This window comes from Chinchilla lanigera, unplaced genomic scaffold (assembly GCF_000276665.1).
Source record: "Chinchilla lanigera isolate Chin_1 unplaced genomic scaffold, ChiLan1.0 scaffold00063, whole genome shotgun sequence".
In the NCBI taxonomy this organism is placed as follows: Eukaryota; Metazoa; Chordata; class Mammalia; order Rodentia; family Chinchillidae; genus Chinchilla; species Chinchilla lanigera.
Window position 1 is genome coordinate 1,310,098 of NW_004955464.1, and position 16,841 is coordinate 1,326,938.

Sequence of the window (16,841 nt, forward strand, 5' to 3'; positions counted from 1 at the left end):
CCAGGAACCGAACTCACGACCTTGCGCTTGCCAGGCAAGCGCTTTTGCCGCTGAGCTAAATCCCCAGCCCAATAGTGTCAAATTATTATAGATCAACCTGAACTCTACTGATTTAAAATTGGTAATAACTTGAAAAGGGTTTTCTTGGAGTTAATTTTTACTTCAAGTGATCTTTACTCATGTTATACATTAATAGTACAAGGGCAGAATATATAAACTACATAAAAATCAAAGAATTTTCTAATTTTTAATATACAGAGAATCCTATTAAAACTGCAGTACTGAAGCATCTTTTTAGGTAATACTGTATTAGCCTAAGTTGAATTAGTTTTGTTTGTGCCCTGACTCTTATGATGAAGATGTAAAAACATTGAGAAATGTTGAAAAAAAGTCTGTAACCATTACTTACAGTTATTGTTAATAGTTATAGTATAGGCTCTGTGTTTGTATGTGTGTGTGTGTATGTGTGCATGTGTGTACATTTGTAATACAATTTGAAAGTAAGTTTGGTTCATCATGAATATAGACTTTAAATATCATATGAAGGAGATATTACTCATCAAGTTTGGGCAACTTTTGGCCCTTATTCAAGAATTTATTTCTGTCTACACCTCTCTTCATTTTTGAGGATTCCACCGGCAAAGATACTAGATCACTTGAAGTTACCCTACACCTCACTGATGTCCCATGCATTTTTTTCCAGATTGTTTCTCATATATCTTCAGATTCACAGGTCTTTATTTCTACAATGCCTGATCTGTAAGTTTCATCTAGTGTATTTTTTATCTTAGACATTGAGTTTTCTTGTGTAGAAGTTAATTACTAGAAATTTTAAAGAAGTATATTCCATATCTTTATAAAACATACATTATTTATTTATTTTATGGAAAAAAGTTAAAACAAAATTTCATAACAATAATAGGAATCTAAGAATAGTTAATATATTGCATGTTGTTATCTTTAAAGTAGGTGCTCAGAGTACAAGTTATGGGCATAAAAATTTCTCCAATTGATATTAGTACAAACCTTCCTTTTCATTGAATTGAGAGACACTAATAGTATAAGTGACTTACATTGTTTTCCCTTTTTCCTTCTATACTTTCCCCTTTCCCCCATCTTAGTTCCTTTTTCCTTTTGAACAATTTTTTCCATTTCACAATATCTACTGTACATTTAAGGCCTTCTTTACTCTTTCAGTTTCACACACCAGGGAAGAGAAAATGATTTTTACACATGTGAGTCTGGTCTCAAGTACAGGCATCTGTTTACCTATAAAAGTCTCAAGTTTATCCTTTATGGCTGAGTAATACTCCATGGTATAACAATAACACATCTTTTTTAGCCATTACTAGGTTGATGGGTGTTTGGGTTGTTTCCAAGATCTAGCTATTACAAATTGTGCTGCTATAAACATGAGTGCACATATATTGCTGTGATATGGTATTTTTAATTCTCTGGGGTGATACACAGAAGGGGAATAGCTGGGTTGAATGGGACCTCCAATCTTAGTTTTTTGAGGAATCTCCACACTGATTTCCACAGCAGTTGCAGCAGTCTACATTCCCACCAACAGAAGAGGGTTCCTTTTTCTCCACAGCTCCTCCAGCATTTGTTATTGTTTAATTTCTTGATGATAGCCATTCTTTCTGAGGCGAGATGGAATCTCAGTGTTATTTTAATTTGCATTTCATGAACGACCAGTGATGTTGAACATTTTTTCCACGTGTTTATTTGCTGTTCGAATTTCTTCTTAGAAGTGTATATTCATCTCAGATGACCACTTTAAGATTGCGTCTTTGAATTTTGAGAGTCTGATTTTTTTCAATTCTTTGTATGTTCTAGATAGAGTCCTTTGTCTAAGGGACAATTGGCTAAGTTTTTTCCCACTCTGTGAGTTATCTTTTCACTCTGTTGGTGATTTCTTTTATTGTAAAAATGCTTTGTAATAAGATGAGATCCCAATTATTGATTCTTAGAAGTATTTTCCATGCAGTCTGGGTTTTGTTCTTGAACTCTACCTACACCTATGTTGTCAAGATTTCTACCTACTTTCTCTTCCAGTAGATTTAGTGTTTCAGATTTTTCTTTGCCTTCTTTTTTATTGTTAGCATTTTTTTTATTAGCACATGTTTACAGTACATAATGATGACATTCCTCATGGGGAGTTTGAACATGTATATAACACAACTGAATTCTTTTTTATTCTCTTTCCCCCCACTCCCTCCATCTCTTGATCTCATTTGCAAGAGATCTAACTATTTCCTATTATCTTTTATTTTGCTGTTTACTTAGTATTTTGGGTTTTTCATAAAAGAGACACAGTGGGATACTTAAGCTTATGCATCTTGATTTATTTCACTTAAAATTGTGGTCTCAGATTGCATCCATTTTCTTACAAATGACTCAAGTTTATCCCTTTTTATGGCAAAGTAGTACTCCATGGTGTATCAATACTGTACCACAGTTTCTTTATACTAATCTATTGATGGACATGTAGGCTGCTTAAGCTTCTTAAACATGTGGAATATAATTATTTGAATATCCTTTTCTACTAATGCTGTTGTTTGTGTGATTTAGGCGTTACTTTCCAATGATTGATGTTTTTCCTAATTGTGGATCACATTCCCTGCTGCTTGCATGCCTGGTAATTTTTAATTGCAAATTATACCTTGTTAAGTGCTTGTTAAGTTTGATTTTTTAAAATAACCGTTCTTGAGCTTTTATTTTTCCCCTTCCAGGATGTGGTTATAACTCGTAAACAATTTGATCTCTTTTGGGTATTGCTTTTAATCTTTATTAATTCAGGTCAGAACAGATTTTGGTGTGGGACTGATTTTTCATTAACACTGAAAGTAAATCTTTCTGAGTCCTCTGTCCAGTGCCTGTGAATAATATGTTTTTGCTTTGGGGAATGGGAACAGACACTGTGCTGTACCCTCTGTGAGCCCTGTGATTATACCCTTCAATCTTTTCAGGTGGTTCTTTCTAAGCATTGGGGATTTTCTTATACATGTATGCCCTGATAGGACTCAGCTCATAGGAGAGAGGGCTTCTCTGCAGACCTCTTCAGTTTTGGCTCTGTGCACCTATGTCTTCTCTTGTTTTCTGCCTTGTACACCAGCTACATGGGTCTCTTGGAGTTCCCTGCTTCACTGCTTCAGTTTAGGGGGATCATTGAGTGCCACCTAGGTTTCATCTTGTTCATCTTGATGGGCCCATTTCTCAGCCCATCACTGCCTATTGCCCAATGTGTTGAAATCACTGTTTCATGTACTCTGTTTTTCTAGTTGTTTTAGGCAGGAGAGTAAATCTGGTCCCTCTTCCTCTATCTTGACCCCATCAGAATTCCTAGCATTTTGTTTGAAAGAAATTGTACTTTGAAAGATATATTTTATGTTAATTTCATACTGTGTTACATACTTTTCCCCATTTCTGCTGATAAAATTTTATTATTTTTATCCAATTTGTTTCTTATTTTCCAAATAATTTGCTGTGAAAATAAAAATAGACTCCTTCCTACTAAAAATTAAAAGTGAAGTGAAAAAACTTGTATACTTTGTGAAGTAGAATAATGTCATGTGCACTCTTGTGGTTTGTAGTACTGAAAAACTTTGCTGTGGAAGCCAAGGTAACTCAAGATAATGCATCAATGAAGGTCAAGTGTGCCATCTTATTCATAAGCATTATGTTCCCATTTTGGTGAATAAATATTTTCCACAGATATTTATGTTTATTTTTTGTGTTCCAGATAATCAAGCAAAAGAAAGATGAGTTTCATTTATGGACTGCTGTCTACTACCAGAAATTCTTTTGTCTTCCGGTTTAATCCACTGGGCAGCTGGAGAAAATGGAACTCACTGGCAGTAACTTCAGCAGGCTGTCGTCAGTCACAAAATCTCCATCTAGTAAACAAGTGTCAGGGGCTTACTTTATTCCGCCCGTGTGACAGGCTCACATTTCTGCCGGGAAACTTTCATTTTAACAGGACTTTCTATAACAGAAGACCAAGATTCTTCTCAAGTGCCCAATGTAAGGACATTCAGGTGGTTACCCACAAATGTACCTCATGGAATGACTCATTTCCAGGATGGGTACTGACCAAAGAAGGTACAGTAGTTCCTGCTCTTGCAGCATGGTGTCCTCTGCCCTGTTTTCCCATAAGGTCTGCCAGGAATTTTCACACTTCTTCACGGGTTCAAGCTGCCCCTGTTCCTCTCCTGTTGGTCCTTCTGAAGCCACTGCAGAAACTATTTGCAATCATTGTGGGCAGGTAAAATACTTTAAGTATTTTTATTTGTATTGACTTTTATTAAGTATTATATTCACATTTTGTATCAACTTGTACTAATTGTTAAAAATTAAACTTTAGTATTTATAAATGTATACTTTTAAAGAAGCCAGGTTAGTTCTCCTCATATTTAGCTTAAAATTAAATTTGTAAACTGTAAGTTCTTCCTAACTTTATAGATTTAATAATCTAGAGGTAATTTTCTGCATACTACTTTATAGAATAGAAATGTTATCTTTAAAAGTTATTACATTTTAAAGGAGATTTTGTAATTGTAAGAATCAGAAGTATTTGGAATAACTCATTGTAATGGTTGATACGTTGTATCAATTTGAGAGGTTTAGAACCTTAACTAAGAGGCTCAGCAGGGGGTCAGGGTCCTTCCTTTCTAAACATTCTGAGCCTGTACAAGAGGAGGGCATGGATGATGTCCACCCTGGGTGGACAGCCTGCATTCAATATAAGGCTGGAAAAGAGGCTTGTTCTCCTCCCCTTTTGCTCTTGCTGCTTTTACTGTTTTCTGCCACCTTCAACTGTTGTCCCTCACCATGCCACTCTGCCTTGGAGCCAGCTGATTATGTCTGAAACCTCCACAACCTGAGCTAAATAAACCTTTCCTCTTTAATTTTGGGTGTTAGGCATTTTGTCTCAGCAATGAGAGAAAAGTAACCAAGACACTCGTGTATAGGAATAGTACTTAGAAACATTGCCTTGTGGTATTTGAGGCAATGAATCCTAAAACTAGGGAATTTTACTTACGTAAGTAAGAGCTCATGCCTAGCCAAGTTAACTCTTAAACCGTTAGTGTTTATTTTTTCTATTCTGTTTCCAGAAATATTTGTTATTTTATCTTGGTAGGTTTCTTTTAAAAGCAATAATTACTATTTTCACTCATGGTTCCACTGGATTGTTGCTGGAACTGGTGCTTTGGGTCTGGTGGCACAGTACACCATGGGGGGACACAGCGGAGGAGGCCTGCTCCCCTCATGGTGGCCAGGAAGTAAAAAGAAACAAAAAAGGGCTGGGGTCCTACTGTCCCCTCAAAGGCACATCCTCTTGTGGCCCAATATCCTTCCACTAGGCCCCACCTAACATTCTGCCACCTCCAGTTGCACCGTAGGCTGACAACCAAGCTTAATAAATGGCCTTAGGGAGACATTTCCAGACTATAGTAGTCAGTTAGCAAAACTGTGATAACTTCAAGAAGTTGGTCTGTAAAATGAATTTTTGTCAAGAGAATTATATATATATATATATAAAATTTTTATTATGATTTTACAAATGAACTCACAAGGAAGAATTTTTGTCCCATTATTGAAAACATTGCTTACTGTCAAAATGTTTCTGAACTCTGCTGAGCAGTAGAGAGTACCTGGTGGAAACTGGATCTTCTCAGACATTCTCCACAGAATCTTCCATTTCCTTATTTATAGTGCAGCTCATCATATTACCTATCCTTTCTCATGTTCTAGAATGACAGTGGAGTTTCTGCTTCTGAGAGACGTTTATTTCCAAAATTAATGCTGACATAGTTTCTCTTGTACTTTGCTGAAGCCGTAGCAGATTGTGCAAAAGTCTGAGGAGCATTGGGAAGAATAGTGGTTAAAGATATAGACCTCTTGTGCTGTAACCATCAGATGTTTATTGGGTGTTTATCCCTATTACGTGGTTACATGGTCAGACTCAGCAGTGTCATCTCTTCATTGTACGTCATGTCTTCATTGCCTTGTTCTCTCATTATCTCTGTTCTCTCATTATGTTCTCTCATTATCTTCTCTGTGTCTCATTTTCTGTATCTCAGCTTTTAGAAGATTAAATGAGATGACATATGTATAATGACAAGAGTCCTTTCCATGTGGTAAATAGGCAATAGATTAATTAGTTATAGATAGTAAAATTACTACTCATTTAGCATTTGTCTTTAAAATAGGTAAGGAAGAAATTTATGAGCTTTAGAATTTTTAACTGTGGTTCTATGTAGTTGATTCTCTTTTACCATTTGGGGAGGGATTTTATAAATTAAAAAGTCATCTCCATAAAGACATGAATCATAAAGATTTAAGTGTTTGATGCTATAAAATTCTAGGGTGTGCATTTGTATTTCAGTGATATGTGCTCCTATGATTACTACCACTTTGAATTTCTCTCTTCTGCTCTAGGGGCATAAGGAAATGGTGGCAGGCACTTCCTCCTAACAAAAAGGAACTATTTAGAGAGAGTGTGAGGAGGAATAAATGGAAGCTGTTCCTTGGTTTGAGTACCTGTGGACTGTTATTTGTAGTGTTTTATTTTACTCACCTGGAAGTGAGCCCAATCACAGGAAGGAACAAGCTATTACTGCTGGGGAAAGAGCATTTCAGACTTCTCTCAGAACTGGAATATAAAGCAGTAAGTAGTAAGAATTATTGGATTTCTTAAGGAAACATTCAAAGCAAAAAAGTTTCTTAAGTATGATAGATGTACTACTTTTTAATTTTAGACAGTGGTATGAAATTAGTATTTTTTTCCCAGAAGGATTTAGATCTTTCACACTGTTCCCGCTGTCTTATGGCTTTCCTCCCATTTGGCCTACTGACTCCTGCCCTGTATGTCATGTTTACTGTCCCTCTCTCAGGGAAACCTTTGATGATTCACAGTAGCTTAGGCAGGGTCATAGGACAGGTACTATAAGATATCCTTTATTCACACTGAACTGTGAACTAGTTCGTTTGTAGGTGGGCTGGCTGCATGCTTGGTGCTAGTGGGGTTGGGTGTCCTACATTTTTTTCTTTGTTTACTATGCTTTTCCTTCAAAGCACTTCCCTGAAGGTAACTTAACTATTTACTTTGGCAATGTATTGTACTTTCTTTTCTTTTCTTTTCTTTTCTTTTTCTTTTTCTTTTTTTTTTTTTTTTTTTTTTTTTTTTTTGGTATTGGGAATTGAACTCAGGACTTTGCACTTGCCTGGCAGGTGCTTGTGCTGCTGAGCTGTATTCCCTGGCCTGAGTTAGGCATTTTGAACTCTGGTAAATTCTTTGAGAATGGAGACTGTCCTTCTGTCTCTAGTGCATAGCATATCCATAGTGTTTGCTCAGATTTTTTTCCTGAATTGTCATTTGTAAGCTTCATTTGACAGTCAACACGGTTAGATCTTTGTATCTTTTTATTCCAAGTGAGCTTTTAAAGGAAAATTACCATTAAAATGAGAAATGGTAAAATTGCTTTTCACTGTAAAATTGTTCTTAAGCTAAGACCAATCTCTTGTAGTAGAGTATATAGAGAGATTTGAAGTGTTTTCTAGAATTTAGTCTAGTAGATGGCAAGTTTAATGAAAGTGTTCTGGAAGGATAGAGACAAACCTTACGTTAAATTAATGTATTTTCTACCACTTACATCGCTAAGAATTTTTAGAGTATATATATGTATATATAGAAATAAGATATTTTTCTTTAGTATTTAATCTACAAATCTACTACCTGATTGATATGAAAATTCAAGCACATTGTAGAGATACTATAAAGAACTATGATTATACATAATCTTAACTACTCAGAAAGGTTAATAAATAATGGGTTTTTTGTTTTAGGCAGTTTACATTGGTGAATAATGCTTAAAATGCTAATTGATGTAAGGAGTATTTTAAATTCATATTCTGTAAAATTATATGTTTTTCTGGCATCTCAAAGGTTACCAACTTGTTGATTCATATATGAAAGAAATTATACATTTTATAGAAATTAAGGTAATATTTTCAGAGTACTTTTAATTCTCTCCATCACTTTGAAAGGATTTCTCATGAGTATAGCTTCAGAAAAAGTGTCTTTGTAAATAACATGACTGTGGCTTGTCACAACAGTATCATTTAGAGAAAATGATTATGCCCATCTGAAATTTCAGTAATTTCCTTTCAACCTGTGTAAATAAAACACTTTAAAAACTAATGAACTCAAACCATTTTTGGTACTGGGGATAGAACTCAATGAATTTGGTCCCTGGTACCACCTCCAAAAAAACTAATTTTTTTTTTTGGGTCTGAGTTTAACCTTTATATTTAGTTTAGTGTGTTTTTGTATTTATGGGTTATAAAAGTAATTTCCTTTTGTATCTTAATATTTTTATGTGAAGTCTTTGTTCATAGGCAGTGTTTTGTTTCCTGAAATACTTAAGTAGAAATAATATTTAAGCATTTTACATGTGGACAGGTTAAAAGAATGAAATTTTGATTTCAAGACATTTATATGAAAAATCTTAGTATTAGAATTTATTCCTTTGTGAGAAGTCACATTGCCTTTGAATGAATAATTCAAATTTGAGAAATTTGAGTGTTTAATGTATTCAAATTTTTGCATAATTAAAAATTAAAATATTCAACATTTTGCAGCCATATAGCTGTCCATGAAGCAATATAAACATTTTATAGAGCTAAAACTATTAAAATAATGAATATGCTTTAATCTTTCAGTTGATGGAAGAATTTAAAAATGATATGCTAACTGAAAAAGACCCTCGATATCTGACTGTTAAAGAAGTGGTCTATCATCTAGTTGAATGCAATAAGGATATCCCAGGAATCTCAGAGACCAACTGGGTTATTCATGTGGTTGATTCCCCAGATGTTGTAAATGCTTTTGTGCTTCCAGTGAGTGTTTTCAAACACATTTTTATTGCTGAATTTAATGCCCTTATTTTTTATCATGTTCTAATTGCTCCCTTTATTTTCTTTATGATACAGAATGGACAAGTGTTTATTTTCACGGGGCTTTTAAATAGTGTAACTGATATGCATCAGCTTTCCTTCCTTCTGGGCCATGAAATAGCACATGCAATACTTGGGCATGCTGTAAGTACTTAAAATGAATGGTCAGTTGTTGGAAGAATGCTTCAAAGTTAGCAAGTTACATTGTTTAAAGAACTGGATCTTTTCAGTTTTCCCTCTTGTTTTAAATGGTGGAATTTGTTTTATTCTGTTACCTGAAAAAATATGATTGGCTAGTTTTGAGAATTTTTATGACCTGTAGTATTTGATACTGAATAATTAGAGTTTCTCTTAAATACTACTTTATCACCTGTCTCTTTTGCTAAAAAGCAATTATTCTTAATCTCTAATTACTTCAAATTAGATTTTAACTTTCATAATTATTAACATATTGTAATCTAGTCAGCAAAATTAATTGTGGGAAAGTGATGTTACTATTTGAGTAAATCAGTTTTCTTACTTTTTGTTCATTAAGGCATAGCTTAGAGCATCTCTAAAAATGTCTAGAATGACATGCCATTTATAATTATGCAGACTAATAATGATTCTTTGTCATTGAACGGTTTACTGAGTCTTTTAATATGTATTTTCTCATTCATAACTAATGCTTCATGAAGTATGTATTTATTATCCCTGTTTTATATATGAGGAAACTAATACTTAAAAGACTAAATAACATACTTAACCTGACAAAGTGGCTGACTTGGGACTTTACACCAAATCTTTTGCATGCAAGTCTGGCATCTTCCTTTCACACAGTTATCTGGTTGTTGAAGGTAATCTTTACAGAATTTGGGGTGATTTACGCTCATGTGATTATACATGTCAAGTTTGACTTGACGTGATTTCAGGAAAACATTTTTTTACTCACTTAAAAACTTTTATTCATTAAAAAATTATTAATGGGGCTGGGGATTTAGCTCAGTGGCACAGTGCCTGCCTGGCAAGCGCAAGGTCATCAGTTCGATTCCCTGTACCAGAAAAAAAACAAAAAACAAACAAAAAAATTATTTATGATTCTTGTCTGCATTAGAGAGAAATGTATGTTTTTTCATTGGAAACACGAAAGTAAACAGAACTGTGAAATGGCAGATTTGAAAAGTAAGTAATATTAACATCAAATGGAAATGACAGTGTTTATAATCTTTGTAAAAGTCACCTCTAATTCTGCCTAATCTTAGAGCACAAATAAGAGAAGGTGTGTTAAAGAAAGTTATATTTTTCTGAAGCACAGATAGTAATTACTTTCTTCTTAGTTATAAGAACCTTTGAAAAATATTTTTCTTGAATATATACAAGAATAAATCTAGGGAATTGGTAGTGTCATTACATGAACTCATATCTTTCCAGTAATGGTGTCATACCTGCAAAAACAAATCAATTTTTTCTCTTGAGCATTTAGAAGTTGTTACTGTTTAGTACATTTGTTTCCTGTCATGTAGCTCAATGCCTTATAGTCATTGTATTGTCATCTCTATCAGAGTAAGAACAATAATTAGATGAGATGTAAAATACAAATAGCAGCCTTAGTAGTTATTAATATTTTTTTTGCCAGAGGTGTTTATTATCAACATAGTATTTTCTGTTTTGAGAGTCTCAATTTAGAGTCAGTCTGACCTTTTACATTTTCATTCTACACAAATATTTTTTAATTTCTAGTTTCCTAAGACTGCATAGTAGCAATTATAATCTTTAAGAATAGCAAGGGCTTTTTGTTGTATAATGACTTCATCATTTTGAATTTAACTTTTTTGTGTTAAAATAATTCCATAATTGTTTTTTACAACATACAATTCTTATAATGAAGCAAATTGTATTTTTGCAAGGACAGATTATATTGTTAAAGGGCATGGTCTAAATCATTGGCTTAGGTTTCAGCCATGTTTCATTTATTCAGGTAGTGACTTGTGTATTCAGTATCAGCATTACATTAGCATTTACTAATCAACTTCAGCAGTGAACAATGAACAATGCAGTGCATTAAACTTAAATTAGACATTACAATTTAAAACAACAATGTTAGAGTTAGGCATGGTGATGATGCCTGTAATCCTAGCATTTGGGAAGCTGGTGCAGAAGGATCACCAGTTTTAGGCCAGGCTGGGCATCATAGTGAGTTTGAGGAAAGCCTGTATTACATAGTGATCTCTTGTCTAAAAAAAAAAAACAAAAAATAAATACATAAAAAATAGATATTTTTTGTAAAACCTGTTTTGGTTACTTCCATAAGTAAATGCAAGAACTCATAGAACTCAATTCTCTGGTGAGAAATACTGAACTTAGAATGATTCATATATTTGGTCATAAAGATCAAAAGATTTTATTTAAAATAAACTTTCAATCTTTCTAAGTTGTTTTTTGTTTAAAGTTAGTGTTTAGTCTTTGTCAAAAATATAAATACAGTAAACATGTTTATTTGATGTTTAAAAAGATACAGTTACTTTATCAGAAACTAAAATTGCCTGAGTTTGATTCTTAGTCCTTTCACTAACAGCTATATAAATTTGAGCTATTTTTTTAACCTTTTTCCTTCTCAGTTTCCTTATCTATAGAATAAGAATAATTGTACCTATTTCACAGATTGTGCTTGTTAATAGAAGAAATTTCAGGTGAATGAACTTGTCATTGTTTCTGGCTGATAGTGACATGGTATATGTTACAGGTGTGAATGACTATGGAAGTATGTAAACAAGGGAAAGAAAGAACAGACGGAGAATAGATAAGTGCATTGGAGGAAAAAGCTATGGATTGTAATTGGTGAAGGACAGTTAAACACATATAATTATTTAATGTGATTGCACATGATAACTAGAGAATATAAACATATACTGTCTCAGTTTATTAAAATTAACTGTAATTTTCATTATTTTGATTATTCTCAGGCAGAAAAGGCTAGCTTGGTTCATTTATTGGATTTCCTAGGTATGATCTTTCTCACAATGATTTGGGCCATTTGTCCACGAGATAGTTTAGCTATCTTGGGCCAGTGGATACAGTCTAAATTGCAAGAGGTAAGTCTGAGGTAATAACTTGAATTTGTAATGTTCTGTTTTGAGGATTTTATGCAATTACTGTAAAGCAACAAATACCATGGATGTTTTCACTTTTTTTCATGAAATAGATGTATTGAATTTAATGTCATAATTTCTCATCTTTAGAGAATATTGTTACATATGAACATTTAAGTTAAGGAGTACTACATCTCTGATATAAGGCACACTAATAGATTAGAAGGATATGGTATATTTTGCCTATTTTTTTTCTTTTTTTGCACTATATCCCCAGCTGCTTTTAAAATTCTGTTTTGAGACAGGGTCTTGCTAGGTTACCCAGGATTCCCTAGAACCTATGGTCTTCTCCCTCAAGTCCCCATTTGGCTGGGGTTACAGGTGTAACCCCATGATGCCCAGCACATGATACCCAGCTTTTATTTTGTCCATCGTTGCTGGACAGGGAGAAAACTCAGTTACTGACCCTTTTCTTCCTTGTGTGACCATGGTGAAATGACTCTCCCATCCCAGGTACTTGCATTTTGATGGGGAACTTACTAAAGAAGATTCTGAATTCAAATTAATACTCCTGGGATTGGATAAAGGTACTTTACCATCTTCCTCTCCTGCTGATTCCCAGTTAAACTGACATTGCTTAGGAAATGTTGAAAGGACAGTCTCACTAGGGGTTTGTTAACTTTTGTTCTTGGCATGTATGTATAATCATAGTTCCAAACATAGTTCCTTGTTTTATTCAAAACACTGCATCACCGAGAGTACTTCTTGAGATCTTTGTAAATGCTTTGTTAACCATGATTAATTATTTTATTTTACATCCTCAGATATTCCCTTTGTCCTAGGATGTTTGGTTATTTAGGAACAGTCTGTTGTTTGTTTAACGATATGTGGAGCACCCATTGAGTGCCATCTGGGTGCTGTTCATATCTAATGTGCAAAATTCTTTAAAACAAATTGCTTTTGAAATGGATAGCTCTTATTTAGTGTTGTCATATCCTTTGACTTAATTTATGTGGAAATAAAAGTTCTCAAATACAGAAAGACTGGTTACTGCTTTAGTTGATAGGACCTCATAGTTTAACATTATTTCTGTCACTGGACTGCTGGGATGTAGAAGGAGTTCATGTAGTTTCCCCCTTTTATCTATAGATTTTTTTATAACATAGCTATTGTCTCTTGAAATACTTGATGAGTTCTGCCTCTTCAGTATAATTCTCCAGTTTAAGAGTTAAATTGAAAATAAAGTAGGAATGATTTCTGTATGCTTTTTTTTCCTATATCAAGGCCCCTCTAGGGATGCCCCAATTTTGGTGATAAATATTTTTCTTTCTGCTCTCTGTGATGGGGAAACATAAAGGAATGGTGAAGGTGGAGCCATTAAGGAGCAGGAATTGCCTATTCTCCTTTCCCTCTCAGTCATGCTGTGATGACAGAACACTGAAGGCAGGGGTTTCTTCATCTGAGAACCACTGGAATCTTGACATGGGTAATTGTTTGTGGTGGGAAGTTGTCCCACTCATTGTAGAATGCTTAGTGGCATATCTGGCTGCTACCCACTAGATGCCACTGTCTCCCCAGTTCCAACTCTTATAGTCAAAATTATCTTCAAATTTGGGACACTTAGAAGGGACACTTAGAAGTGTCCCTAGGGGCTGGGGATTTAGCTCAGCGGCAAAAGCGCCTGCCTGGCAAGCGCAAGGTCGTGAGTTCGGTTCCCGGTACCGGAGAAAAACCAAAAAAAAAAAAAAAAAAAAAGAAGTGTCCCTAGCAGACACAGTCATACCAAGTTAAGAACCACTGCCTTAAGGCATTTAGCACAGTATCTGTTACATAGTAAGGATTCAGCAAATATTAATTTTATTATTGGTATTATTGAATCCCCCTTGCAAATCTGGGAGTTTCATACTATTATTTGCTCCCTTTTCCATATGATGCTACTGGCTGTCCTTTGAAAGTCAATGTTTTTAGTCAGTATATGATTGGTAGACTGGATTGGGTACATGCAGAATGCTCACTGAGAGTGAAACCATATGTGATTTAGTTCTTCAAACTAAAATAGACATAATTGAGAAGGAATAAGGTTGTATCTAATGTTCACATACTGTGGACCAGATTGATCATTGCTAGTCATTACAGTCATATACCTGCCTTTGAAAAATTGCTCTCACTTAATAGTTTTTTCCCAAAAGTCCTGTGTATTGATCCATCTCTTGCAAAGTTTTAGTACATACTGATTATTGCAATTTAACTGGAAAGCATTCACATAAATAATAATAATTAGGAAAATTAAAGTTATGATTTCTATTTGTATTTTTTATTTGAAGTCAGAAGAAAATTTTATTTTCCTAACTAATCAATACTTGGAAAATGAAATTAAGCTAATTTATCAAAGAAAGAACATTCTGTTATATGGTTAATTTCCTTACTGAAATAAATGCTCTAGTAGTGTCATTAGCTATTATTATACCTATATTTTTTCAGTTTTTTTTAAAACTACAAGTTCATAATGTTCCTTGACCATATTAAAAGCCCTCACTAATAAGGTTTCTCAGAAGCCCCCTGTTCAGTGGTTGGAGATTGTAATAACAGAAGTAAACTAACTTTCAAGATTTTCCAGAAATTCATAGGCATGACTTTTTCTGTTTTACTCCACATGTTTAAAGTATTAATTTGATGGAGAAAATAAAATTTGTATATATATTTTATACCATTGTGTTAAGTGTTAATTGTGGAGTATAGAAATTTTATATTAGCTACTCCATGAAATTAATTCTAGAAAGCTCACTTTGTTGTTCCTTTTGTCATAAAGTAAATTGCCTTAATGGAGTTTTTCTATTCTATTTCTTTTTAGTATATGTTTGATAGACCATACAGTAGAACATTGGAAACTGAAGCTGATAAAATTGGACTGCAGCTAGCTGCAAAGGTAAAATGATTAATAGTTCAAAATATAGTGTTCTTTCCATAGAAAATGATAAAATGTGTGTTGTGTTAATGTTTGGCATGGGCAGAAAATGAGAGCTGAACTGTATTAACCCTCTGTGTTAATCAGCTGCACATTGCTATGACAAAATCCCAGAGACAACTATTAACTTAAAAACTAAAAAAGTTTATTTAACTCATAGCATTGGAGGTTGAAAGGCATCAGCTCAGTTCCAGTGCAGGAAAAAGATGGCAGCATGGTAGGGAAAGGGCACATATAGAAGCAAAATGGTCACATCTGGACCTGGAGCAGAGATGAGACAGGCAGGGCCCTCACAATTTCTGTCAAGGGCACATTCCAGTGACCTAAAGATCTCCTAATGCCCACCTGTGCAACGTTCTACCATGTTCCAGTAGCACTGCCCTGGGCCAAGCTTTTAAGGTATTGAACTTGTGGGTGTCATTTAGACCCCATCCAATCATAGTAGCCTTAATACAGGTTTTTTAACTCCCTAAAAGTTGAAGATTATGGCCCTTGGAAGAATATATAACTGAAGATACTCATTTATCTCCCTTCTGTATATGAAGCTGTATTATTCCTTTGACAGAATATATAAAATTACAGTGCTGTAATTATAAGAGTATATTAAAAAAATCTTAATCTTTTATTGGAAAGGAGTTTTTAATGTGTATACATTTTTTGGTTACAGACAGGAAATTTGTAAATGGAAATTTAAAAACTGGTTATGTAATGTTCCAGACTCTCTTTTAAACTTATGCCCTCTGCAAAGTTCATGCTGTCTTTATTTTATTTCTCTCCCTTGCTTTTTAATCTAAGGAATCTTTTTGAGTAAGTAAGGTGATGTGTAGCTGCTTTTCCCCACCTGGAAAAAGGTGAATTCTATAGTTATGATCATGGCTGAACAACCTTAATGAAGTTTCTAACATTTATTTAAATGGTAAAAGAACAGTTAGGTACTTTTATTGTTATATGTGACTTTTTTTTCTCCAACTCTGGGCCTTTACTTTTATTTAAATTGGTTTTGTTCCTCTGTACTGAACAGGGCACTTTAGATCTGGCTACTATTTTAATCACCTGTGATAACTGAGTTACTATTAGTAGAATTATCATTAGAAGGAAAATTACATTTAAAAATGAGTGTAAACAGTGCTATTTAATATATTAAATTCAAGTCTTATATGACCCTTTTTCAGTGGTTATTAATTATTAGAAATGATTGTTCTTTGAGTTACTGATTTAATTTCATAAATCTTGATTTAACTCTTTGGCAAACCAAAAATGGCTTTTTGAATGTTGAATTAGTAGGGTTAAGTGAATTATCAGACTGTATGCCTTCAGTGGTTCCCAAATTAAGGCCACAGGTTTGCTGCATCAAGAATTTCCTAGTTGTGTATTTGCCAAATTTTCCCTGTATGATAAGTACATTTTATGTTCTGGTTAAGAAGCATTTATCTCAATACTTTGTCCTTGCTTTACTTCTAAGAAACTTTATTGTTTTGTTATCTCTTCTATGTATAATATGATGAGAAGGGCAAGATAATTTTTTCCCATATGGATAGCTCATAGACTCAGTCAATGCCAGTTTTCTACCACATTGGCTTGTTTTTGTAGTAAGTGTATGTGATACACTTGGTATGTGACAGCTTTTGTCATGCAGTGTTGTTCTGCAGCACTGACCTGGCTATTGAATCTTTGTATTTTCATGTAAAGTTTAGATGCAGCTTGTTAGATTACACATTCATACAAAAGCATGCCTAGAATTTTGATTGGAATTGTGTTGCATTTGTATATCAACTTGGGGGCAGGTGACTGGTGTCTTTCATATTGAGTTTCCCTTTGCATGGATGTGGTGTATGTATATGTAT

At 34.0% G+C, this 16,841-nt stretch overlaps 1 protein-coding gene across 8 annotated transcripts in view; it reads left to right on the forward strand.

Annotated features, from left to right (window-relative positions):
* Oma1 (OMA1 zinc metallopeptidase) overlaps positions 1-16,841 on the forward strand; it is an 87,389-nt gene that overhangs the window by 4,296 nt on the left and 66,252 nt on the right. For 7 of the 8 annotated variants that reach the window (XR_001236706.1, XR_263188.2, XM_005398493.2 and 4 more), the window contains exons 2-7: positions 3,749-4,270; positions 6,448-6,676; positions 8,731-8,907; positions 9,001-9,108; positions 11,907-12,035; positions 14,884-14,958. Coding sequence is in view for 6 of the 8 variants with exons in the window: in XM_005398493.2 (XP_005398550.1) it covers positions 3,768-4,270; positions 6,448-6,676; positions 8,731-8,907; positions 9,001-9,108; positions 11,907-12,035; positions 14,884-14,958 (1,221 nt within the window). In the remaining 2 variants the exon portion in view is untranslated. Of the gene's footprint in view, positions 1-2,484; positions 2,645-3,748; positions 4,271-6,447; positions 6,677-8,730; positions 8,908-9,000; positions 9,109-11,906; positions 12,036-14,883; positions 14,959-16,841 lie in introns of those variants that run through there. The other variant, XM_005398497.2, reaches the window with a different exon arrangement.